At 41.8% G+C, this 27205-nt stretch overlaps 1 protein-coding gene across 5 annotated transcripts in view; it reads left to right on the top strand.

Annotated features, from left to right (window-relative positions):
* The window catches only part of RAPH1 (Ras association (RalGDS/AF-6) and pleckstrin homology domains 1), an 83762-nt gene extending 62798 nt beyond the window's left edge, over nucleotides 1–20964 (top strand). For 4 of the 5 annotated variants that reach the window (XM_071562956.1, XM_071562953.1, XM_071562954.1 and 1 more), the window contains 10 exons: nucleotides 885–962; nucleotides 2214–2373; nucleotides 4534–4655; nucleotides 6173–6238; nucleotides 7656–7799; nucleotides 9011–9121; nucleotides 11827–11925; nucleotides 12518–12638; nucleotides 14228–14370; nucleotides 18564–20964. In XM_071562956.1, the coding sequence (XP_071419057.1) occupies nucleotides 885–962; nucleotides 2214–2373; nucleotides 4534–4655; nucleotides 6173–6238; nucleotides 7656–7799; nucleotides 9011–9121; nucleotides 11827–11925; nucleotides 12518–12638; nucleotides 14228–14370; nucleotides 18564–20525 (3006 nt within the window). In that variant the 3' untranslated portion in view covers nucleotides 20526–20964. Of the gene's footprint in view, nucleotides 1–884; nucleotides 963–2213; nucleotides 2374–4533; nucleotides 4656–6172; nucleotides 6239–7655; nucleotides 7800–9010; nucleotides 9122–11826; nucleotides 11926–12517; nucleotides 12639–14227; nucleotides 14371–16425; nucleotides 16750–18563 lie in introns of those variants that run through there. The other variant, XM_071562957.1, reaches the window with a different exon arrangement.
* The last annotated feature ends 6241 nt before the right edge of the window (nucleotides 20965–27205 follow it).

The following is a 27205-nucleotide window of genomic DNA, read 5'->3' as shown; positions in this document are numbered from 1 at the left end:
AGTGAACATCCACAATTTAAGATTTCAAAAGTGTAAAATGTTCATATGTAATTTTGAAAACAGTGGTTGCTTGTTTAGCTGCATGTTTCAAATGCAATTTCAACAGAAATAGCTGTCATCTCCAGAACTGAAAAATTTGTGTGGCTGGTCTTACAATATACAGTTTTCTTTAGCATCAGCAGATAGATTTTAAGTTGCCTGAATTTTTAATGCATTTCCAATTGTAACAAAAATAGATTACTTAGAAAAGCAAAAGAAAGCTCATTTGCTTTATGTGTTGTAAAAGACTTAAAGAAAGAAAAAATACAGCTTGGACTTAGTAAAGGCAAAGGAAGTGTTCAGGCTTCTTACTACAAACTTACTTCACTAGTTTAAAATCTTTCAAACTAATGCACGTAGTGTGGAATCATATTTATAGGATTTGTTTTCTGTACTTTCTGTGTGCTGTTCAATTTTGATACTTCTTGGCATGCTCTTTGTGTTTTGTGTTGGTCAACTGAAAATCTGTTGGGTGCTCTCCATTGTACACTCTGGTTGAATATGTTTTGTCCGAACCTATGACTGTAAATACATGATTTGCTAAAGTACTTGGTAGCAACACAAGGCTTCTTAGAGTATGGAAGAACAGAGAAGTGCCAAATACCTATACATTAGAACTTATCCAGTATGTTCTAATGGCAGTTGCATTTCTAAATATAGACAATAACACTTTTTGTCTTTAAAGATAATAGCCTTCATTGTCACTAAGAAATAGTTGAGGATTTGTAGGTGAGCAAATCAGCATTTCAGCTCATGTCTTAAAGCAGGGTAGCCTCAAAATTAAATCCACTGAAACCCAGCTGAAGTTGGTGTTAACTGGAGTTGTGTGTGTTGTGTCCCCCCAGGAGGAACAGGCTGCTAAACTCAAAGCTGAGAAGATTAGGGTTGCATTAGAGAAGATTAAAGAAGCACAAGTGAAAAAGGTAAGTTTATATTTGAGATTCCTATTTTATTCTTTTTCACCTGGAAAATGCAGACAAACTTCTTCTCATTTCTGTCTGTTGCCCTTAGGTTGCCCTAAATAAAACTATTGTGATGTTCTAATCTAGAGTGGTTTGGTGGTTCCTGATCTAGACCGGACCTAATCAAGTAAATCCAAGGATATGGAATAAGATTGAATTTTTCTTATGGAATAGCTTGTTTTGCAGCTGCTGCACATTGAGGGGGCTTTGCTAACTTGCACCAAAGTGAAATGAAGGTCCAGCCTCTGAGATTGTCCTTGTATTCTGCAATCACATGTTTGAAATTTGAGCCTGTTTTCTTTACAACCCCCTTCCATTATGCATAGCAGCATTTGCCATGACAAATGGAAGAAAAGTATTCCCAGCTAAAGGCAGGGATTGCCAAGTGGGCAGAATCTACTGGTGTTACTTGACTTACTCTCGAAGAAGAGAGTTCCCTTGAGAATTAACATTTTATGACTGGAGTTTTTCAGTAGCTGAAAATGCCTTTCACATCAAGTGTTTATAGATCAAAAGCTGAAAAACTGTCCTGGCTGGAGGATGGGAGTTAAGAAGACAACCTGTTTATTACAACTTGTAGAGTTTATCTTCCCCAGTGGAACAAGATGTAAAAGTGGAATCATAATGATTTACAAGAAGAATCTGTTGTCTTAAGTTTTTTGATTGATCAAAAAATGCCTAGGTTATTGGTTTTTTTTTCTGTACAGTGACCACTTTAAAATGCCCATGAAAAGCCATTGTGTTTTAAAAGCAGATTTTTGTCAAATGACTGCTTCATATTCCCCAGACAAAGAAGATTTAGTTTAGGTATATTGTTTATATAATCACCATTTTTAGAAAATATGGAGAGAGCAGATGGAAAGCTTGAATTGCAAATCTGAAAAATTCTATTTCTTTGGAAGTCTATGCAGAACTCTGTTCCCCCTAGATCTGTGAGAAAAATTGTCTCAAACTGTAGTACATTGTCATTGTTTTGGAAAGACCTTTGTATTTACTCTCTTATACTGAAGGAGAACAGTATCTTGCTGAGTGTAATACCAATATCTAACCAACATTTATGACTTCTTCCATTCTGAAGGAGTGTTTTGGTTGAACCTGATTTTATGTTATTGTAAGAAAATCTTAGAAGAATAAAGTCTAGTAAACAATCATATTTTTATTTGAAATATGGTAAGTTAATCCTTCTTGCTTTTCTAATTTTCTGCTTAACAGTTGGTGATCAGAGTCCATATGTCTGATGACAGCTCCAAAACAATGATGGTGGATGAGAGGCAGACAGTGAGACAAGTGTTAGACAATCTGATGGACAAATCACATTGTGGCTACAGTTTAGACTGGTCACTGGTGGAAACCATCTCTGAATTGCAAATGGGTAAGTAATAATTACCAGCATTTATAATTCTTGTCTATTAATGCAACAGTTGTCTATATCCTTGGAATTATTTAAATGCTTGGTTTTGTAATGTTCATCATCCTGTTCATTAATGTAGTAAATGCGAACTCATGTCATGAAGCTCATGATGAACTTTGTTTTGGAATTATCTGGAAGTTATTTCTTCTTTCATTTAAAAAGCATGGCTAAATTCTTTGGTGTGATACAGTAATTTTACTAATGAAATTTTACTAATTTCACTGAGCCTATTGGTTTTGATGTGTCTTCACAGAAGAAAGAGGTAAGGGATGAAAAAACTTACTGTGCATCTTCCTCTTTGTAAATAGTGTTTTGAACTGATAGTTGTTACTGCTAAAACTGCCTACAGTTTTTTCCTGTTAAATATTTTAATGGAATTAGCAGTGTTCCTCTAAGAGCAGTTAAAGCTCCTTTGCAGGGCATTGCACATACCACAGTGTAAGTTGTTGCTTTAGCCAAAGGATCAGCATCTGAATGGAAAAGAAGGGGAACAGGTAAGGTGCACCTTACCCATCGACTTTGGCTGAGGAAGAGCCCAGAACTGAACCCAAATATCTTGATTTCAAATTACAATGAAAATTAGTATTTCCTCTCTCTTTTGGTGAAACCTTTTCTATTTCAGGTAGTGTAGCATGTTAACATTTCTTATTGTCAGGATTAAAAAAGGATTATTGTGAGATGATAAAGTATTTGTTGAGTCTTCTACCTATGCCATGGAAAATAACATCTTACTAAACTCAAAACCTCAGAATTTTAATAAACCGTGTTCTTGTAATGACAGTTGATATGTTTTGAAAGCTCTCCTGTGTCACTAGTGAGGCAGAAGTGAGTTGTAAGCCTTGTATCAGTCATCTGAAGCTTTTTTGTTTTGTTGTTCTGTTAGGTACTGACTCTTGGAAGACAGTATTGCTGTCTTGTTGATAGAGCTTGATGGAAGTCGTGAGTGTAACTCAAAAGCTTCTTAGCAAGATCTCACTGAGACCTCAGTAATGTTGTGTTGGCATCCAAAACCTTAATTCATTCCCTACCGATGACATTTGGTTGCATTCACACTGAGATGTTGAGATGTCATCTGTCATTTGAGTCTTTGTTAGCAATAGCTTCTAGGTTGGGATGTGATCAGTGCCATATGCCCTCTGTAAAAATGTGGTGCAACTGATTTTGTGGGGAAGAAAATCATGTTCTGCTTTCAGGTGCAGTTGAAAGGTCAAGCAAGTCCCAAAAGATTCTGAAAAAATTAATTTGCTGAAATGCCATTGTGTGGCCTACGTGAAGAAGGGACAAATTGCAGAAAACTGACTTCTACTTCATGTCTTTGAAAGAAGGACAAAGTTGGTCTACTGGTTTCCCAAAGATGTCTTCTTCCTTATTTATTTTAGAATGAGAAATTTCAGCTATTTCTCTACCATTTCAGTAAATTTTCCTCTTTTTCCTTACTCTGTTCTCTTGTGCCTATTTTCAGTATTCCAAAATGCTGGTATTAGTTTACTAATGAATACTATTTCAACAGTCAAACTCACGAGTTCTCAGCAGCCATTGTTGATACATCATTTATTCATTAAGAGAGATTGTAAGAAGTAGACAGTGTCGCTTTTCGGACCTCTTTACAAAACCCCTACAAACCTTGGGTATCTGACATTTCAGAAGCATTTTGTTTTCCCTCTGATCATTACCCATTACTTTTTTGATAGAGTGAGACAGTGACTGGGGAGGTAGTAACAGGTTTTGTGGTGAAAAAGCTGCCTAATACTTTCCTCCAGGAGTTGTGTAGACCCGAGTACATATAAACGTGATAACCTTCTTCCTTGTGCTCATAAAATGTGGAATGCCATCACTGGAGTCAGCACAGTTCATGTGGGATGGTAGGCTTTGTCAGATTAAAAAAATAAAAGCCCTTCCTATGTTAATGGAACTCTAAGCCTGAAGAAACAAGTCGGTGCTGAATGACTGTATGTCTGAAAGTTGAGTAAGTTTTAAGTCTCTTAGCATAACTTCTTCCCCATTGTAGTAGACCTTATTTTCTCTCCATATGTGCCTTGTCTCCTAGACATGACTACAGATAAATTTCTATCACAAAATGCAACAGATTTGAATGTATTTGCTCTCTTGTTATTGTTGCAGAGAGGATCTTCGAAGATCATGAAAATTTAGTGGAAAATCTCCTGAACTGGACAAGAGACAGTCAGAACAAACTAATGTTTGTGGAACGTATAGAGAAATATGCACTTTTCAAGAACCCACAGGTAAGCCCGAGGTTCATGTTGGATGTGTGTGCCACTGATGGCAGTTCCTGGCTTTTCTTGGTAGCATTCCTTGCCATACTTTGATTTTGATTCTTGTGTATGTGTTAAAATGCCAGGCAGCTTTACACTTGGGCCCTGTGTACAGCCACAGTGGTGCTGGCACAGAATCAGTCTCTAGCAGATACCCATGAGCTGAAGCAATCTGTTTGCTACTGCGTTGGTGGGTAGTTTTAATGGAGATGAAGGCAGGCAGCTTCGTGGGATTTACACCCATACTTAGTGCTGCTCAAATATGTAAATATGCAAGAAAGGTGTTGACAGATACTGCAATTAGTAATGGTTCTCCACTGTGCATTCTTACATTGCTGACAAGAAGGGGAAGACAAAAATCTAAGAGAATAACCACTCCATGGTCAAATGGTGAGCTAAGAGACAAGAGCACGTGTCCCTCCCCGGCTGGGACTGCCTGTATTCACCCATGTTTCCTGTTCTCTGGCTAGGAAACCAAAGGCTTCTCAAATGGCCTCAAAGACTTCTCTAAGGGTAGTTTGATTTGGTATCTGGCAGCAGTTTGGTATTGTAGGGACTGGAGGAAAAGAAACAGAGAAGCAGAAGGTGGCCCTTTGAAGAACTTGAATTGAAAAGAACTGGATAGAATATCACTTGATCTCTCTCTTAACTCTTACCTAATGTATTCCCTTTTGGGGTTAGAAATTATTTTATATCTGTATGGCATCTGTGTGCTGACATCTTGGATTTAAACTGGGTATCAGTTTTGCACAGTCATCCCTTGGGGCAACATCATTGGACTTGATTTTACTTTATTTTAGGCAAGAACTGCAAACCAGGTCCTACATTCAAGTGCTTTGCACTGAAGCAGCAGAACTCTACCTTCTTTTTAAAAGTTTGTGATTGATGCATTTGCTGTCAGTACATGTGGTAGGCACTATCAACAAGAATGAGGCAGCACCATAAACCAAATATTTCTCCCTGGTTTAAATTACTGAATTGGCTCAACTTTGTGAATGTTGGGGTTTTTTCCAGTATTAGACCTAGGGCTCAGGAAGATGTTTTTGATTGTGCCAGTATTTTCCAAACTGAGTAAGAACACAAAACTTATTTAATAAGATATGGTATCTGTGCATAATTAGACTCACTTTAAGAACATGAGGATTATTTATTTTTCACAAAAAATTACTAAATAAAATATTTTTATTCAGCATGCATTGTAACAGACAGCTGTTTGATTCATGGAAAGTCAGGACAATGTCATTGTGAGGCTGTAAAGAGTATGGACTGATTGCTATTTCTGGTAAAGGGGATTATAAGTGAGTTCAATGTATTGTTCAGCAGTCTGACAGAAAGTTTCAATTAAACTACCAAGTTTTGTTCAGTTCACACATTGTTTTTAGTTAATAGGTGTTTTCTTCCTTACTGCTACAGAAAAATGAACAAGAAATGTCATTTGGCTTGATTACAGAATGCCTATGGAAATACTAAGCTTTCTTTTGTTCCAGAACTATCTTCTGGGGAAGAAAGAAACCTCAGAGATGGCTGACAGAAATAAAGAGGTGCTGCTGGAGGTAAGAATGCCAAACCAAAAAGGGCATAGTGGTCGTTTTGGAGCTTGAAGCTAAACTCCCCAAGGTGTGGTGATGGAAATTGATGGATGGACCTGAATGTAATTCTGGAAGACTGTGAATGGAATGTGTTATTTTGGGGATAAATGGCTAATTTAATGTTACCCTGTTTCATATACAATCAGTTAATTAAAAGTTTCTGTATGTAGTTTAATATCTACAATATCGTACGCAGTGATAAGCAAAGTGAGATCACCTGTAACAATGGCTAAAACCAGTTGCAATATGTAGAACTGTCATCTGGTTTTTCTGATCTGTGGTAGTAGAGATTTTTTTTACTAGTATTTTCCACATTCTTATTTTCTACAGAATTTTACAGTGTTGGTTTAGTGACTGGTCTAAATTAATATTTTACATTTTATTAGTAAGCAAAGTAGTTACAAATTTTTTCAATTACATTTTAAAATAAAATAAAAAGCAAATGTTGAATTTTAAAAAACAAGTGACAGAAAAGTAATTATATCAAACACATTAAGCAGTTTACAGAACTAAGGACAAAAACAGCGTGAAGCAAATAAAGCAAACAGCAAGCCATGACCTCCATAAGCTGAAAACTGAATGTTTTTGTGACGTGGCTGAAGTGCCATAGATTCCACTTGATTTTCAGAATAATGATTATGATTTACATAGTCACACAGAAGTAAATATTTGGGGTATTTAATTTTCTATTAGATTTAATACAATTTAACTTATAAGTAGCATATGCAGTTCTTAGTATATTGTTAGTGTGGGGTTTAATAAGTTCTTGTGTGTATACTGTGGATCAAAAAGATGCTTGAAGCCATGACATGCAGGGAGTTGCAAGTCTGCCTAATTCTTTCTTCTAGGATTATTCATGAGTCTCTGTGCTGCATATTAATCTGGAGAGTATTCAAATTATTTGTTTTTCTCTGTTAACTCTTTATAAATAGAACCTTAACAGAAGTCGTAGTGTTGTTGGCAGTCAGTAGCAACGAAGTACTCCTGGAATGAGTTGTAGCTGTATCTGGTGGATGTGCAATTGGGTTTTGTGCATGCTTACACATATGAGGCTGTATCTGTAGGGTGACCTTATGACCTTAAAGCCAATAAAGCCATTGGGGTATCTATTACTAATAATTAGTGGTTACAAAACCTTTCCAGTTGGTGCTAATTTTTTTTGTCATTGTTGCAGTCAGCCAATGCTAAGATGCCCTGTTGTCCTTGTCTTAATTACTTTATTGCTTCTATGGTTAATCTGCAATTCATGTCACTGTGTGGAAAAAAAAGAGCTGTCCCTGTTATGTGCTCATTCCTTAGGTAAAGAATTTCAGTCATTACAAACAAACTACTGCATGCTCTGTGTTCTGTATGTTTCCCAAACCACTGTGTTTATCGGCAGGAATGTTTCTGTGGAAGTTCTGTAACTGTGCCAGAGATCGAGGGAGTTTTGTGGCTGAAAGAGGATGGTAAGAAGTCTTGGAAGAAACGTTACTTTCTTCTTCGGGCTTCTGGAATCTACTATGTCCCTAAGGGGAAGGCAAAGGTATGCTGTTTCAAAGCAATTTCCCTCAATGTTTATTGCTGGTAAATAGTGTGCATGAGAGTAAACTTTAAATTTTGGCTTAGCTGGACCTTTCCTGGTGTCACATCCCTTAATCAAATGGCCAGCTCATCATGGAAATATGGTGTAAATTACTGTGGCACCACTTGATGTGAAGGGTATGACCCCAAATCTTAAAATACAAGAAGATAAGGGTCTGCCTTTTGAGTGAGTTTAGGGTTAGATGTTCAGAAATACTGGAAGATAGATGTTTGGTGGAGCTAAGATGCTGTCTTTTCTCAAGCATAGTTCAGATGGAGGACCAAGTGGCACTACAACTGCCAGTCATCTAGTATCAGACCCAAACCACTCTGCATCATTTCATTGGGTTAGTTAATTCATATAAAGGGGATTCTTTCTGGACCAATCGGTGCTGCATTTTTTGAAACTGGTAAATGTAATATCACTCTTTCAGTGTCACTGCTGTTCTGTGTTATCAATAATGAAAAGTACTTAGAAGGCTGCTACAAATACATAACAGCTTCAAGGCCAAACGCTGTGACTTCAAGTTGTCCATGAATCCATCAATCTCAACAGCACCAATTGATTCCCAGGACAGGATGTCCACTTCCCACACAGCTGGCAATGAAGAGGAAATCTCTGTCAGCACATCAGCTCCCTTTAGAGCTGAATACATGTCAGATGTTCTTTGCACAATCTTTTGCCTTGTTAAAACAATCTGTATGCAAATAGCCTGTTGAAATTCTGTGCCCTACAGTCACTGCCAAACATCTTCAGAATTCTACTCACAGACACACTGGAATTTGGACACCTTAATTATTACCAAGAATAAATGTAGCCAACAGCTCTTAACTTCCTGGTCAACCAATCATACTTACTTTCTTCTGATACCTGCTCTGAATGAACATTAGTCCAGTGTAAAGTATTGTCAAAAGGCAAAATGCAGACAAAACACAAAAACGAGGCTGAATTTGAAAAAGGATGTCCTGGTTAAAAATGAAGGTCTAATGCAAGAGTTTATGCTTGGCTGTATCTCGTTTTTGTATTAGTAGTTTTCAAATCAGATGGAAACTAATATTTGACCTTAACTAGACCTTTTATTAGTATTGGATCTTAACATGACACTGGTTTTGCCCATGTGTGTGGATTTCTTATAAAGATCCTTTGTAAACAACTGCTTTTGTTTTGCACAGGTCTCACGGGATCTTGTGTGCTTTCTACAGCTGGACCATGTCAGTGTTTACTACGGGCAGGACTATCGCAACAAATACAAAGCACCCACAGACTACTGTTTGGTGCTAAAGGTAACGCTGCAGCAACGGGGTATACCTTGAATACACTTCTGGATGCTTTTCAGTTCATTTTCCTCTGGTTCTTGTGTACAATGTGACCAGTCACTAAACAGTTGTTGAGTGTTCTCTGTGCTCCTTGTGAGTTTGTAAACACTTTCATATTGCCCTGGATTGTTTTATTTCCAGACTGATGAGTGCCAGTCTTATTCAACTGTTCAAACATACACTAAACTCTTCCATTTGTCAACTCTATACCTTAAAACAGTTTAGGTACAGTGAGATAATACTCCTTGAAATGCTAATTTCAGGGAGTTTGCAAGCTTCTCAGAATGTAGGTCCAGAAATTTGAATTAGAGATTCAAGTCTATGCTTATTGCCCAACCTGAGGGAAAGGGGATGCTGTAAAGGAAGGAGCTTCTGAGTATAAAGGACAGGGAGAAGAACAAGTAGCAAACTGTTATAAAACCAGTGACCTGATCTTAAACTGTGAGATTAATGACTTGAGCTATTTTAATTGCATCAACACATCTCCCAGTTTCTCTTGACTCCCACACAGTATTCTGAATGGTGTCAGTTTCTGCAAGATAACTGGGTGCAAAGCTATTTTAAAACAGGTTTTCACACTGCGTTCACAGCAAGTGAAGTGTCTTCATGTATTTGAAAATGGTGCCAGTAACAAGAGATGGTTTTAGTTGCAGTGTTCCCCTCCCTGATCTGTAGCTCATGTGGTGGTGTATGTCAGTACGTAAGGCTGTTTTATGTACCTGGAGTGTGTGGCTGTCCACTGCCTGAAGAAGGGTTTCTTCTCCAACAGACAGGGCAACATGCAGTTGAGGCCACTGAGAGGCAGACACTGAATATTGAATATGAGACATGATATGAACAGAGAAAAGACACAGCTGAAACTGGAGGTCTTGTCTCTGTTCTTATAGGTCATTGGTGCAGTTAATTGAATGCAGCCAAGAATATCAGTGTTCGTAGGTATTATAAATTGCTTGAAGTAAATTGATTTCTTCTGCCTACATGTCACGTTCTGTCCATATCATTTGGACACGTTAATAGTGAATTATTTTTTCAGACCTATTGACCTCACAGTGTTAAACAGACTTAAGTAGGGGTTTGGGTTTTTTTTTAAATATAGCCATTCTGAGCATAAAATTTGACTGTAACATTTGTGTGTCTTCATCAATGTATCAAAATTGTCCCTTTAAGTAAATTAATGGGGCAGCATTAGTTGGGTAACTTACACAAAGTGAAGCTGTGTTTTTGGTGTGGAACTGATGAATCACCAAATTATTATATTAAGCAGGATTGAGTCCTCCCTTTCTTAATTCTTGTAATGTTGCATCAGTGTTTTATATTAGCATGACTGTATAGAAACCACACAGGTTTTTTTTCATGTTTTGTGCCCAAAAAATCAATATGCTGAGAAGTATCTCCCAAAACATGAACACGGACATGTTTTGGAAGGGGTGAATGGCAAATACAAACTTAAGATCCAATTCTCACTGAAGTCCAGGCTGGATTTGTCTTTGTGTTCACTTCTTTTGTTTACATTAAAACTTACTCTGCTCAAGCCAGGTGCTGTGCTATTGTTACATACTACATTTATGTGCTAGCAAATGATAATAACTCCTTGGTCCTAGATGTTAGATTTCTGAGAGGTTCTTTTATTTCCATACAAGCAAATTTTTTAACAAGTCTGTTAGTGAAGTAATTGTTTGTGCTTCTATAGACTCTTCATTATGCAATGGGTATGTGAAGGAGACTGGTAGTGAAAAATGGAAGCAATTATCTAATATAATAAGGAAGTCTGTTATATATATTCCGTTTACAGAGATAAACATGTTGTGTTCATTTTGAAATAATTGTGTTGAAAGACACCAGGATAAAATACTCTGAAAGGAGACTAAAAATTCTTGGATATATATTTCAGACAGTCTTCAGTAAAACCCAAGTACCTGTGGTCATCTAGCAAAACTCTGTGTCACTGAGGTCTAACCTAACAGAGGAAGGGATAAGAACTTGAGTATTGAGAGTTGCCTAACAGCTGAGAGACATGTAACTTTGTACAGCATGGACAGGAAACAATAATCCATCCAGAATGATTTCCAGTGTCTGATTTATGACAAATGTGCATTTGTTTCTTGACTTCTGAATTGATAAATACACCACCTGTTCTTTTTTATATGTATGGGGGAGCAGCAAGTATTTTAGATGACAGCTGTGTATCAGTAGAGTGGGAACCTGGAAGGCTCTAGAAGCTGCAAATGGAGTTATGCTTAATAGCATGTCATTTGAGGAGTGTGTTTTCCCCTAGTTTTTGGGTTTTTTTGCAGGGGGTGGGGGGTGTTGTTGGTGTGGCAAAAAGGTGAAATATCAATTGTCTCCTTCAAGCAGTGAGTTAGTCCAGAGGTACAGAAGACTTGTTAGGTAGAATGTACTAAGCCCTTAAACAATGGAAGACTTGCCCTTTTTTAGTGTTTCAAACCTGAAATCAGTGCCTGCAAGACACCCTGCCCAATCTGTGTGTGAAGCAATCCTCACTGAAGTTCATGTCCTGAAACAGTCTGAAACATTTTTAACTGGACTCAAATGCAGACTTTGTTGAAGGGCTTCCAGTGTGAATTTTGTCTGTGTAGACCTCAACAACTAAATGGCTTTCCTTGCTTTCCTAACTATTAAAATATTGATGAGAATTACCAATTTTTCTGCAGCATCCTCAGATCCAGAAGAAATCCCAGTATATCAAATACCTTTGCTGTGATGATGTGAGAACTCTGCACCAATGGATCAATGGCATCCGCATTGCCAAGGTACCCTCTCGGCATCGTGCACTGTTGGCATGAGTAGCTGTCAACACTTGTTTAAAACCATTTACAGTTACTTAGCAAAATAGATGTGAAATCTAACTTTCCTCTCTTTAACTACTCTGAACATGAACTGTGCAATCTTCTTGGGTATTTCATTCCCTAGCAAAATTATTAGGCTTTGTTGTTATAATAATTCGGTAATTGGGCCCCTTCTGTTTCTGCTGCCCTGTCCCATGACAAAGTTTTAACTGACACATATCATGGGTAGATTTTAGCCTTACAGATTGTGAAAAGAAAGCTTATGGGAAAAGAGAATTTAGAAAACAGGGTTGTTTTCTAAGATCTACAGCTGGACTTAGTTTATTCATTGGACCATTTCTTGCTTGACACTGTCTCTTCCAGGATAAATGAACTGTTTTTCTTTCTTTCAGCAATTTACTACTAATAAAAAAAATTATTGCATAATCTTCTTAACAAGTTGTTGCTTTCTGGAGGGGAAAAAAGGTGAACTAGAGAAGCCTGAGGTGGAGCTCAAAGTCTGAAAAGGGTGCACAGCTTTTATACAGTTGTTAAATTTGTTTGTCATTTTGCTTAGTATGGGAAGCAACTGTACATGAACTATCAGGAAGCATTGAAGAGAACGGAATCAGCATATGACTGGACTTCCTTGTCTAGCTCCAGTATCAAGTCAGGCTCCAGCTCATCTAGTTTGCCAGGTAATAATGTGATCTATTGCCTAGTACAAAGATTTAATTACCTTTTTTATCATCTGCTGTCTGGACTCCTCAAGAGAGACTATTGCAGGAAATGGACTGTCTCTCCAAAGTCTTTGTTCTGTGTTCAGTCTAAAACACAGATTTCATGTTTAACATAAAAACACATTAAAAACTATGTTGTTATGTTACTTGCAGTGGTGTATGTATTTGAAGCACTTAGTACTTTCTTGTTCACCTCCAAAAAAGAGTGTTTTTCTGATACTGAGGAGATGTCATTTTGAATTCCTGATGCCTCTGTTCACCTATTGAAAGAATCACATTTATGTTGTAATGATGCATAAAACATGCACCTGTAGCTTTTAAACTGCTTTTCTTGACTGAAATATTTGAAACTGGAAAATGAAAAATAGTCTCTGCCCAAAGGCAAAGATCCAAACAATCTCTTCAGAGACAAACTTTGGAAATACCATTTCTGTTCTTATGTCAAACTGTACATGTCTGCAGTAATATTCTCCTGTTGACAGGACTGGGACTGACTTTTTGTAGCACATAACAGTTTAAAAATTGATGAATCATTTATATAGTGTCATTTCCCTATTTAGAGCTGACTGATGCTTTGCAGATTATTCTGAACCCTCAGGTGCCAGATACTTATTGAAAATGTGCAATTGTGTGAGTGTTTTGTCCTCTGCAGATACAGGTCAGGAAGTAATGCTACTGAATTGGGCAGGTTCAGAAGGTAGCCTGTGAGAATGAGCTAAGCAAATTTAGCCTAAATTGGACGGCATCTTTTCAACTGTGTGGCATAGCTTGCAGCTGTAGCAGTAAGTTCTTGGTTACTGACAATTTCTCCATCCAAGTTGGCTGTTTATCTCATCAAATGTCTCTTGGAGGGAGCTGAGCCATAGCCCCCCCAGCCATGCGTGTTCTGCCAGAGCTGCATTCCAAGCTGTGCCTAGATGCTCTTTTTTTCCTAGGACAACTTGGGATTACACAGAAAGCAGGTGCCATGCTGAATAGATTGGTCTGGCAGTGGCTGCTGCTGTCTTTTCAAGACACCCTGTGGACACAGAGCATCATCTGTGTTGGGTGGTCACAGGAAGCACATCATTCCTCCTCTTCTGCTGAGGAATGTGTCACTGGAAGCAGTCTCCTGCCTTGGCTAGTGCAGTTTGGCTGTCCTGCCTGTGTCCAGTGTTTGTTGCTAAGGTTGTGCTGGGAAGGAGTGTTGGAGAGGGCAGTCTGTATACACTTCATCCCACTGTGCAGGAGCTGTTGGGTGTTGCAGAACCTGTGCAACTGCAGTGTGTCTTTACTGTGAAGCATATCTGACATGCTGCCCTCTTTGTGCAGCTTTGGGTTTGACTGACACTGGGGTTTGTAGCACTGGTTCATTTTCCACACAGTACTGACCTGAATGTGAGCTACAGCTTATGGAGCAGTTACTGGGAGCAATGTCCTTTGGTGGGATAACATGTTCAACAAGTGTGACCAATACGTGTCACACACAGGTGCATTATAAGCATCCTGACTTTACTCTTACATTCAGAAACATATGCTAACTGTTTCTTACTTTTTTGTTTAAACAGAATCTCAATCAAATCATTCTAATCAGTCTGACAGTGGAGTTTCTGACACCCAGCCAGCTGGACATGTCCGTTCGCAGAGTATTGTCAGCTCCATGTTCTCTGAGGCCTGGAAACGAGGCACTCAACTGGAGGAATCCAGCAAGGTAACAAGAAGACTTTAGTTTGAGAACTGACACCCAGCTAAATGTACAAGACAGAGTGATATATCTCTTCCACCTCTGTCTTGAGTGGCATTTCTTCTCTTTTTTATTCTTTCATTATTGGTTTACACTGCTATATGATTGTTTTTTAAGGATTCATTTTTCAGGGAATTCAGCCTGGTACCTTCTGTTCTTGCTTTTATTTGTGTGCACAAAAGCCCTCTGTTCTTGGAAGGCGTGATACAGTCCTTCTCATAGTCATATTAACTAATGTTGAATGAAGACAAAATAAAAAGATAAGCTGGTAACAAGTTGAATGAAATTCTTTCACTAAAATCTTTCTCCAGTTAAGTAGCCACATCTTTCCATTGTAAAGATGTAAATAACAGACCTGAAGGCAGGTATATCTATTTTGAAGTACTTTAGTACTTTTTACTCAAAAGTTTTCTGTTATATTAGGTGGAAATGGAAACAGTAACACCAGATATGATCAAAACATAACATTGACAGGGGTTGTGAATTGAGGCAGATTTGGTATCCACTCTTGCTGGTAGAGAGTTACAAAAAATTTTAACTCATTGAGCCTGGGGCTCAGGTCTGTTGTGATTTAGTGTTTTCTGTTCTTTCTGTGGTAACTGACTGGTGTAGTTCCTAGGGAATATTTATAAATACAGCAGAAATTCCACTTAAGCTGGTTTGTTGTCAGGTTCAAAGGAATCTCCAGGTTTGAGAGCAGCCTTGATGTCATTAACTGTAGTAGCTATTACACTGACAGAACACTGAGGTTCAAATCAGAGAAGCAAGCTTTTTAAAACTAAAACCATGGGTCACTACACCTGGCACTGGTGCTTCAGATAAATAACTAAAAATAAGATAAAACTTCTCATTTTCAGATCAGAAGGCATGTGTGACAATGTGAAAAATGACATGGCTGCATTCTTTGGGTTCATAACTTTTCTGCAGTGCCTGCTGGCTTGGAAATTGTCTGATTCTAATAGTAATAGACTTCTCAGTCCAGAATGTTGCTTGCTAAATTGTTATCCAACTTTCCTACTGCATGAGTGCAACACCTGGAGCATGTCCATCAGCAGATGGCCTGTGCATGGTACAGGTGCATCCTTTCTGAGCGGGAGGGATGCACAGGAGGGGGCACTTGCCAGCATGTATCCAACAGTCCTGCTGTGGGAATGCTGATGTTACTGTTTCCTCAAGTTTTGGTTTCAGTGTAAAAATCCTGCTGCTACACTTTGTGATCCCTTAGGCAAAAGTTTGAAGTTTGCCAGCATGGGGTCACTGTTGTTCTTACTAAGTCTGTAGTGCTGCTGGCAATTGCTCATTTAAATAAACCCTTAGAGTTTTTATGTTATCTGATTAAAAATAAAATGTTCAGAATGCTTCCTCTTGAGGGCCATCCGTATATCAAGATTTCATCAGTTTAAATTTCTTTCTGTGCACTAATCCATGAAAAAGTGTATTTCCTTACCTTATGCATAACACAGGTAAATGGATCGCCCTAAAACTTCCAAAGAATCCAAATGATGCGAGCCATGTAAAGTTATAATTTGAAGCCATGTTAAAAAATTCTGAGTGAACTGGTGACAAATTTACCTTCAGTGAAACTACAGTCCCAGGTCTGGCCCTTCCCCTTCTGCAACAGCTCTCTCTCATCTTGTTGCCCTTGGCCGATGCCCCTCGGGGAGCAGGGCAGAGCAGAGCCTGCTTTGGCTTGGCAGGGATGTGTGTTGGTGCTGGATCTCCAGCCAGGCTGTTGCACTGCTTGGCTGGTGGTTAAGAGGTTAAGAACGGGTGAGTTCTGCCCACTGTCCCCTCGTTTATGAGATGGCAGTAATTTCATAACAATTTACTGAAGTTGAAAACATACTGAGATTTCAAGGAGTTTGTCATGTTTGACCTAAATTTGCTAACCAGTTCAAAAGCAATTAGTATGGGAAAAGAGATGTCAAACAGTTTAGTTGCAAGAGTTTGTTTTCTTTGGGATAAAATAGCTAAAAAAAGCACAGTTTATATTTTAAAAAATAGATACTATTGTTTTTATAGCCTTTCTGAGAATTCCAGATACTCATGAAGATGCATATTACAAATATGAACTTCTCGTGTGCCACAAGTAGTTTGTCAAGATACACTGAAGGACATCATGTAGTTATAAGGACAAAAAGGACCCGATGATGTCTTTCAAGGTTCTTCTGTAAACAAAGTATCACTGAGTATGTTTCTGGATGTGGAAATTAAATTTGATTCTGTGGAGGTGGGAGGAGGGGCTCCCCCTCCTCAGATGCACAATAGTCTTTTCCCTCTCAGGAGTGTTTAATTTGCTCACTGTGAAAATGACTGTCTTCAAAGGGTATGAGGAAAACTCCCATCTTTCAAATTTAAAAAAAATCAAATTAAAAAAAAAATTCCCAAAATGCAGATAATCTATTCACTTCATATTTTGAAAGATTGCTCTTTGACAAAGAATACTTTATTCATCTGTTCACATCGTTCATATTTGGGCAGCGAGGATCATTATGCCTTAGTTTGCTTGGTAGATTTTGAACACAATTCAAATGGGATGCTACAATAAGCATCAAAATGCATGCTCACTGTGTCTGCTCTAAGGGACAAATTCAAGATTCTCCAAGGTCTCCAAGGCCATTCAGGGATAGTTATTCTGTTACACCTTCATCTTCCTCTCTGTCTGTTTTATGCCGCTTTTATTTTTCCTATTGCTTTTTGCTGTCTCAGGTGTCAAAAGTGAAGCTCAGCACAGCTAAGGGCAGCACACCCATGGTGCCTTATACAGGGCACAATTAAGGTCAGGTGGTGCTACTTGAAAATTCATTAACCTGGGTGATTGGGAGAATGGTAATTTACAGACTAACGCTTGCAAGAGATCAAGATTTCTCTCCTGTTTTGTAATGTGAGCACCTTGATTTAGTTCCAGAACTGTTAATGCTCTTGCCTTCAGACCTAATGTAACAGGCAGAGGCACAACCCATGTGTGTTGTAAAATCACAGTTTGCTGTTTCTGACGCTAATCCTCTCGGTGGAGTTCTGCACATACAGACATTCTGTGCACCCGTGTTTAGGCAAAGCAATATGCAAACCTGCTCTTGCAGTGCAAATGAGCGTAGTTGGGCTAACTTATTGCAAAGTATCTACTAATAAGGTAAAGGTACCCAGTGTGGTCTTGCCATGGTGGTGGTGTATTTCTAATGCATGTTCCTATGCTGTGCACTGTGAAATTCACAACTTGGCTTGTAGCCAAACCACTTTATGTGCAGAGGTTGTTTATAAATTAGAGTAATGTAATCATTGTTTTGTAGGCTTACAACTTAGGCAAAACCCTATGACTACACGGAAATATTGCCTGCTGCTTTCCCATTGCTCCTTCAGCTTTTCCCTGTCTTTCCTTACTTTTTCTGCTTAACATAATAGTTGCATGTATAACTTTCCTTTCCCAGCCTCTCTTCTGCAGATGTCTAAATATTTCCTTCTGGATAAACCTTCCTAGGAAGTCTCAGTCCTCCCTCTTTTTCCTTATTTTTTCCTTCGTCAGTCTTGGATACCAGAGCATGTGAAGTATCTCAGTGGTGTTCCTGTGTAGAGGTTGCTCTCGATGTGTTTTAGAGCAGTTCAGGATTTCTGCGTTTTTTAACACAGAACAGTGTAAGGCCTGAGCTAACCCATGTAAAGCTTTGAGATGCTCTGGGCGGCCGTGTGTGCTTGGACTGCAGTCATACTGAGCTGGGATGTTCAGTGTCTCTTGCTCTGCCTGATGTCCTCTGCCACGGCCTGTGGTGCTCGGGGGAGACTCGGTTTGGGTCATTACACTTGCCCAGAGGCGGCCAGTGATTCTCAGTGGGTACCACTGCCTGCCCCAGGGAGGTGCCCACTGTCGTGCCTGCTCCCTGCCAGCCAGCCTGACTCGGAGCAGACCTGGCTGCGCTGTTCCTGTCAGCCCCCCGGCCATCCCACCAGCTTGCATGGTCCTGCCTTGTCAGTGTGTGGGATGGACTCTTGCTCCATTGTTTTGCTAATTCTTCTTGCATGCTGTAATCTGCCACTTAATTTTTAATGACAGGCACATTTAGACCTTGACTATGTAACCTCTTTGTCTCCCTCCCTCTCTCCCTCCCTCCCTCTCTCTTCTTTCTCTCTCCCTTTCCGCTGTCACTAAAAACCCCGTCCCGTAGGCCCGGATGGAGCCCGTAGGTCGGCCCTTCGTGTCAGTCCCGGCTCCCGTGTCCCCCCAGCCGAAGGTGGCGGCGCCGTTCGCAGCATCTCAGCCGTCCCCGCCGCTGCCGCCGCCGCCCCCTCCGCCCCCGCCCCCTCCGCCGCCGCCTCCGCCTCCGCCGCCGCCGCTGCCCAGCCAGGCCGCCCCGTCTGCGGGCTCGCCCGCCACGCTCTTCGTCAAGTACAGCACCATCACGCGGCTGCAGAACGCGCAGCACGGCGGCCCCTTCGCCAAGGCCCCCGCAGCCCTGCAGGGCCCCCCGCCGCCCGCGGCCAAGCCGCACGTCCTGGTACCCCCGAACGGGGTGATGCCGCCGCCACCGCCCCCGCCGCCGCCCCCCACGCCGGGGTCAGCCATGGCGCAGCTGAAGCCGGCACCTTGTGCCCCCTGTGTGCCGCAGTTCACACCGCCCCCGCCGCCCCCCAAGATCCATCAGGTCCAACCCAGCGTAAGCCAGGCCACTGCTGTCTCCTCGTTGCCACCGCCACCTCCGCCTGTGCCTGCGCCCCTCCCTCCCCAGGCACCCCCAAAGCCCGTCATGGCAGCTCTGCCCCCCCAGCCTAGCGGGAAGGCACTGTCACCAGGGGTCTCGCATGTCACACCCCCTGTGACAGCTCCCTTGCCCCTTGCAATAAAGAAACAACCAAGTGTCACTTCTCCCCAGGTGCCTGCTGTGCCCCCAGCCCCTCCTGGCCCCACTCCCCCTGCAACATTCGCAAAGCAGCAGAGTTTCTCTGTGAAGCCTCCTCCGTCCCCTCAGTCCCCAGTGCCATCCGTGGTGAAGCAGATAGTGAGCCAGTTCCCACCTCCTCCCACCCCCCCTGCCACCGAGCCCCAGCCTCTGAAACCCCTTCCACTGAGTGTGGCTCCACAATCACCTCCAGCAGTGAAGGCAAAGCCCAAGTGGCAGCCTGCTGCTGCTCCCTCACCAGATTTCCCTCCTCCTCCACCAGAGAGCAGTTTAGTGTTTCCTCCTCCACCTCCTTCCCCAGCTTCCTCTGCAGGTTCTCCCCCCCCTGACAAATCAGGGTCTCCAGTCAAAAAGGCCGGCAAGACATCCAGCCCCGGAGGGAAGAAACCGCCTCCAACACCTCAGCGCAACTCCAGCATCAAGTCCACAAGCTCCATTGAGTACCACGAGTCCAAGAGGCCTTCAGTGGACCGCCTTGTCAGCAAATTTGCACACCCACCAGAGCCGTCAGGGTCTCCTTCCAAGGAGTCATCGCCTCCTCCAGCCCCTCCAAAGCCAGGAAAGCTGAACCTTTCCGGGGTGAGCCTCCCCATTGTCCTTCCACAAGGTGGGATCCCAGCCAAGGCTTCTGCTCCGAGTGTGTCTGGAAAGGAACCTGTGGTTGAATTCCCTTCACCACCATCTGATTCAGAATTCCCACCACCACCACCTGAAATAGATCTTCCTCCCCCACCAGTAGAAATTCCATCTGTGTTTTCAGGCAGCACCTCCCCAAAAGTCGCTGTTGTAAATCCCCAGCCTCAGGCGTGGTCAAAACCATCAGTGAAAAAAGCCCCGCCGCCCACACGCCCCAAGCGGAACGACAGCACCCGACTGACGCAGGTGGAGGTGGCAGAGCCACCGGGGCCAGCTGCCCCTCAAGTGCCCACTTCACCCAAGTCCAGCCTTAGCGTGCAGCCAGGATTCCTGGCAGACCTCAACCGGACGCTGCAGCGGAAATCCATCACCCGGCACGGCTCCCTGTCATCGGCGCGCGTGTCCCGGGCAGAGCCCACGGCCACCATGGACGACATGGCGCTGCCGCCGCCCCCGCCCGAGCTGCTGGCTGACCAGCAGAAGGCGAGCCCCTTCGGGGGCACTCACATCTCCGGCTATGCAACGCTGCGCAGGGGGCCGCCCCCCGCGCCGCCCAAACGGGATCAGAACACCAAGCTGTCGCGGGACTGGTAGTCAGTCGCGAGGGGCCGGTGCTGTCCGTGACCCGTGAGCTGCGCCGTGATCAGCCAGCCCGGGATCTTGCGCACTTGGAGAGAATGTGGGGATGTGGATGAAAGCCCCATCAAACGAGGTGATCTCAAACTGCAGCTAAATGTAGACATTCCCCTCTCATGGCTAAGGCTAAAAAAGTTGTGGGCTTGGGATGTTGATATTTTATTGGGAAAGTGGGTAGAGAGGCGTTGGCTTCATCCTTTCAGTTTCTTTCACCCTTCATCCATAGGATTGGACCAAAACCACATTTTCTTACTTTTTCTGCATTTAGGGGAGGGGGAGGGAGATGATTTTTTGTAGTGTCTGTCCATGTGATGAGACATGTCTGTGCATGTATTATAAGTGTAGGTATATAATATATTGTGATATATTTCGTCGCAATTATAGAAGATAACCAGAATGTTTTTGTAGAACCGTATTTATTGTTTCAGTCAGTGTATTATCTGGAACCGGACTCTAACTGGTCAAATCTTGCCACAAAGATGGAGATGTCGGGGGCACTTTAAAGAAAGGAAGGAGAAAAACCAAACCCACAAACTTCTCAGCAGTTTGTGGTGGATAAATGGTGCAGAGCTGAGGTGTTCTGCTGGTAACTGTACACTGTCCATTGATTGAAAAGTACAGATGCAAAGTACCAAAACATTCTGGTCATAATACTACTGAAAATGAGTGTGTTCTGAGGGAAAAAAAAAGATTTTATATATAGTGGGCTGGAGTGAAATATATTTATACTATAAAGAGCCTCCTGCTCCTCCCAAATAATTTAAAAAGATACACTGCTACAAATTATTTCAAAGTTATTTGTCCACGCAGTTAAGTAGGATAAATATATATTATTCTAAACCAGTATGCATTGTAACTGATAGTAGGCTCGATCATTTGTTTCTGTGGCTCAAGATGAATATATTTGTGGTAACCCTTTCTGAAAGCTGCCAGGACTTCTGCAGTCGAAAATCCTGCCAAGCCACAAGGCTGAGCCATGCTGATCCATCGCTTGTCTGTGTATTTCCTTCCCTGAATGAACAGGTAGGTTTCTGCAGAAGGCATTCTGTTCTCGCACAAGCAGACACAGGATAGTCTCACCTGGTCTGTGTCTGAGTAGATGTACTGTCTTTACAAAAACAAGTTTCTGGTAATATGTAACAAAAGTATTGTTTGTAATTTGTTGGAAATTGTCAACTTTCCCTTCTAGAAAGACAGAAGTGGCAATTTCAAGCTAAGCAGAGTAGAAATTCTCTCTTTGACCCACCAGAGACTATGACCAGCGCATTAACCTGTCAATGACAAAGGTGCACTTCTAGCAGTGAAGGAAGAAGACTGGAAAAAAACAACTTTGAGGCAATAACATTTGCTAATAATTTAATTTAAGGGCCCATATGAGTAGGAAATAGACTATTGGTTTGCTTTGGTTTTTTCGTGAGTCATCTATTTACAATCCATCACCAGATCAAGTACTACAGACCTTTCTTGTACTTCAGCAGCTTGACTGTACAGTCCTACCCATGCATTCAGATCTTGTGATAAGGCAGTGTAGGTAGTCTAAGTGGTCTTGTCCATCCTGCATGTTCATTACGGGGTGCTGGTACACAGCCTTTTGTAAAACAGCTGAAATACTTGGACTGTACCTACCCCAGCTTCCCTCATCACCACAGGGATACTGTCAACAGGCTCCTAGGGCAAATCATTTCACTGTTTGCTTACCTTTTCTCCAAAAGCAAACTTTAAATGCTTTCCTTTCTCCAAAGAATGAAACAAAGGCAGCGCCATGACCTAACAGTATCCTCATGAGTAAAAACTATATGAACTCAACTCACATTAGGGTACTGCAGGATGATAGATTTAGAAATATTGTGACAGTGTCCTCCATTCTTTTTTATTTATAAAGTTTTTTTAAAAATCCAGATAATAAAATAAATGTCTTTGTCAATATTTTATGAATAAGAAAAAAAGTTTTGCTAATTAGAGGGGGAAATGACACATCTATAATTATACAGTTTTAAATAGGTGCATCATGAAAAGAAAAATTAGTGGTGCTGTCTCTGCTAACCTGTTTCGTATGATTTTTTAAAAATCTATTTCAGCACCTCTGGAAATTGTTTTAATATTTCAGACTAGTTTTTTTGAGCAATAAGAGTATATACCATTGTGTGCATTTTTAAAGCACTGCTATGGAAAGGCACTTTTTTGTATCTTTCAAATTGTTCACCAAGTTTTGTTTCTACTATTTTTGTGCTTACAAAGTGTCCTTAAAAGCATTTGCATTGTTGAGTTTCAGCATGCTCAGTGTAGCTGGTGAGTAACCTCACAGGAAGGTTTAGCTGTACTGCAGTTCACGGGTGCTGGAATTTCCAATATTGGTCCTCCTGCTGCTTTGTGCTGTGTGCAGCTCCTGGGGCTTGGACACACAGTGGAGCAAAAAGGGTGCACGGGAACAGTCACAGCTCCTCAGCTGTTACCAGGATGGGTAAGTGGGCACGCTCTGCTCCCTGGAAAGGTGCATCTGGGCTGCAGCATGTGCTCCCAGGTGAGAGCAGTCAGGGCATTCTGCTTGCCCCATCTGCTTTACTTTTCCCCAGGACAGCTCCACTGGTGTGTGCGGTTCCAGCCCATTTACTTTAGTTCATTCAGTGCTGGCACCTCTGGGCTTTGGACTCAGCACAGCAATGTCTGAGTGCAATTTCTTCAGACACATTTGAGCTTTGTTCTCATTTTCCTGTGCCCACATTCATTTTCCCAGGATCTCTCCCTAGGCAATGAATCCATGCTTACTACTGCAGGCTACCAAGAGCTTGCTGGGAGACAGATATTGAACTCTTTGTTTGCCGCAAAAACAATGAATGTCAGCAAAGGTGGGACCCTGCATTCCTTCTTGTTACAGTTTACTTCCTAAGTGATCCAGAAATAGTGAGTGGCTGTAGCTTCCCTTCCCTCAGCTGAGCGCTGAAATGTGGATGCACTGTGTTTCAGACAACTGGGCTGCCTTTTCAGCTTATGAGACCCCCCCATCATTGTACCTTGCTTTTCCCGTGTACTTACTGTTTTTGTGACAGTAAATATTTACGCCTTATTTGCACGTAAGTTATTTTCCCCTGTGCGCACTGGTCTTGTAATTGCACCATTATATTTATTTAAATCAGAAAATTAAGGGGCTGGATCTCAGACACACAGAAAGATGCTTCCTGCATCCAACCATGGGCAGTAATCCTTCTGGCACTATTAAAATGAGGATGTGAAAGCTGAATTTTCATACATCAGACACAGAGCTGGTGCTTTGATTCCAAAATGCTAAGAGTGTATGGCTACAGTTGTGTTACAGGAGGAAATGCATGGCCTGTGACATTTATTAAGGCGGGTGTCAGGGAAGCCCCTCTGCTGCAGGGGCAACTGAGAGTATCGAGCTGCTTTTGTTCATCTGTTCCACAATTGGTCTTCATTTTCTCTCTCATGCAGCAGTAGGATCCACCTCTGAGCAGCAGGGTCCCTCCTGTGCAGCACAGGTGTAGAAAGCAGGGAGCTGGTCTTCTCAGACACTTCCATTGTAATTCAGATGTCGAGAAGTTGCTTTGAAAGGGAAAACAAGGCTGTGCTATCAGCACTGATCTTAGAGGAGAAATTATTTTTAAAAACGAACACAGGTTCTAAACACGTTGGAGGTGGCTATGCTGCGGTTCTGGTTAGTACTTTAAAACCTGTGGCTGGGAGAAGAGGTTAGACACAAATGTCTAAATAATCCTGTTACTTTCTATGGAAGAGGAAGGTTCCTGCTTCACCCTGCACAGTGGTTTCTTCCTGGGGCAAACCACCACTGACTGCTCGGACTTGGTGTGTGACCTCAAAGCCAAAGAGCTCCTCTCCTGAACTTACTCTGCCTGCAGGGCAACAGTGACTCACTGATACATCAGGGAAACCAAGTGAAGCTACCTGGATCACTTTGGTTTCAGGTCTGATGGGAGAGGAAGCAGTTTTTTAAAAAAGTGCATTTTAACATTTACTGTTCTGGGCTTGCACATTTAAAGGTTTTCCAATTCCTTCTTTTTGCGCCCTTAGGCAACTTGATAAAGAAGCTCAGAGATAAAGTGTGGGCAGTTTTCCTCTGAGTTAAAATTATTTTTCCACAGTTTAAGGAACCAAAAGTGCCATTTCAACAGCAGAAGGGCAAAAGAGAAATTTTCTGCTTTTTACAGAAAACGGCATAGAACCAAATTGTTTTGCTTCAGTGGTACCACTGCAGGTAAATTTGTTTCTGAGTCAAAATAAGATTATAAGTGGGTCTTACTACTATGAGTGTTACTTCAACTAGCGTCATGTTAAAAACAGGTGCACCCTTGGAAAGCAGGATAAACTCCTGGCAGAAGGTAGTGAGGATATAGCCAGAACATGTGAGTTTGGTTGGTTGTTTGCCTTTTTGCATTCCAAAGGTGTAGATCATGTACTTGATCAAATGGTGCTCCTCATTGTGAGAGTCTTAATTCCTCGGGGTCCATTTGTGGCTCCTGGTGTTTAGTTTTGCATTCCCTCACACGATCAGGGCAGACTCCAAACCAGAGATTTAACACTACACAGGATAGTTTTTCTCAGATGTTTTTGTAATGTGCTGCGGCTTTAAGCTTTATTTTGGAATTATAAGTTTGTGTTGAGTAATTTCCCTTTCTGAATTCTTTTTTCCCTTCAATTAAAAATGCCCATGAAGACTAACCAAACCAGGGCTCTGTTGCAGGGGCAGTACTCGCTAATGCTATGAGCCAGTGAGTCACAGGATTGGTCTAGTTCTGAGAAGTTTAAGACACTAAACTGCAAGTGAGATGAAAATACATGCTTGTCCTGCACAATGTAAGTTACAGTAATTGCAATGAACAGGGGGAAAATGGTCACTTGGGTTAATGATTATTTGGTTCTGTGAGGCACTCAAGGGGGCAAGGACTCGGTGAGCTCTTTGTTCAGCAGGTGTGTGTATCTTTGGAGGCAAGAGTTAGAGAAATTGGAAGACCAGGAGGAACAGGAACTAGGGCTGGATGCACAATCCCCTACAGCAGGGACTTAGATAAGTGAGTGAGAAGGAACTCAAGTAAGAGATTTTGGACACTACCCCCCCTATTTAAATGCTAAAGGCAACTTGTCTTTTAGGTGACTTGTCTTTTAGGAGACTTTGGAACTGAATCAGCTTGTTCTGTACAGTGGAAAATTCTTTCCTCCCCGCTTTCCCAAGATGCCAAAGATGCATTCAGAACTAAATTCCAGGTACGCAGATGTGTTTGCACCAGCCTCTCCAGAGGCCAAGACGTGATGCTGATCCGCTGCATGTCTGGCAAGAGAACAGGGTGCCACTGTTAAGAGACTGTGCATCCCTTGCCTTTAACCAACAGTGGAAACTGGGTACACACCTGCAAGGGGCAGGGACAAAGGACAGTTTAGCAAACAAACCTGTGCCCACAGTGCCCTGCTGCTGATTTGGTGCAGCACAGTAGAGCTTGTACTTCTAAAAGGAAAACTAAATGCTTCGTGACAAGTTGTAATCAGAAATCTTAGGCCTCCTAGTGGACTGCAGTGGACCAGAAATTAACTGGAACAGCAGTTTATGGTTTACATTAACTGTTACCAGCCACTGGGAATATTCTGTATAATACTGGAGATGCAAGTGTAAGAAAAAGTGTCATTGCAATGATGATTTGTCTGTGCAGCAAAATTGTGCTGAGTGCTGTAAATACATTCATGTTTACTGCTTTAAAAAGAAAATTGCACATTTTATCTTTCAATGGGATTGCCTCCCCTCTTCTTCCCTTTCCAAAAAGAAAAAATCAAAGCTCTTTTAGACTGATAGCTTCAGGTTGGGGGGAGCTTTGCCATATTATAAATATATATAAATATATGTATAAATATACTTTTTTAAGCATGAGAGAGGACAAAAGAAATACATTACAGAGTACCCAATATAGATCATTATACAATGGAATATGCACAATTCAATAAAGATGTAGTTAAATTTAATAACCTGTTTTAATCCTCTGTCTTGCAATTTTCCTTTTCCACGAGTTCAGAACTCACTATGTTGTCAGCGCATCAGTGGTTCCCCGCTGTAGAGATCAGGTATCTGATGGCCTACAGGTGGTAAGTGATATGCTCACTCTCAATACCATTGCTCTTCATTCCCTTGCACAGTTCTTTCCAGTGGATCAGAGCTGGCTGTACCAGTACATAGTGCACACCAGTTACAGGTCTAAAGAAGAGCCAGGGTGAGGACTCACCTTTTCCATGTGCCTCCTCCCTGAGGCTTGCAGTGCTGCACAGCTCTGCTCCCCTAGGACCAGCTGCTGGCAGGGAAATGTTGCTGCAGCCCCACCATTCCTGTCCCTCTGGGCTGTGCCCTCAGGCTGCCCCTGCATCCCTCCGCAGCACAGATGGGGACAGGACAGCAGCAGTTGCCAGAAAAGCAGCAGTCATACAGAGGTGGAGAGGTGCTGCTGAAGGCAGCAGGCTCTGTGCCAAGGGTCATACTGCTGCTGGGGGAAGGGCAGTGCTCAGAGACCCTCGGGGACTGGATTCCTACACACATAAGGCACTGTCCCTGTCCCTGGTGTGTTGAAAAGTCTGGCCAAAGAAAAGGAATGTGACACAGCTGTGGCACGCTCATGGAACACATGGTG

The sequence above is a fragment of the Pithys albifrons genome, chromosome 8 (genome assembly GCF_047495875.1).
Source record: "Pithys albifrons albifrons isolate INPA30051 chromosome 8, PitAlb_v1, whole genome shotgun sequence".
Lineage (NCBI taxonomy): Eukaryota > Metazoa > Chordata > Aves > Passeriformes > Thamnophilidae > Pithys > Pithys albifrons.
The sequence above is the reverse complement of the archived record's forward strand: the minus strand, read 5'-3'. Positions and strand labels throughout refer to the sequence as shown.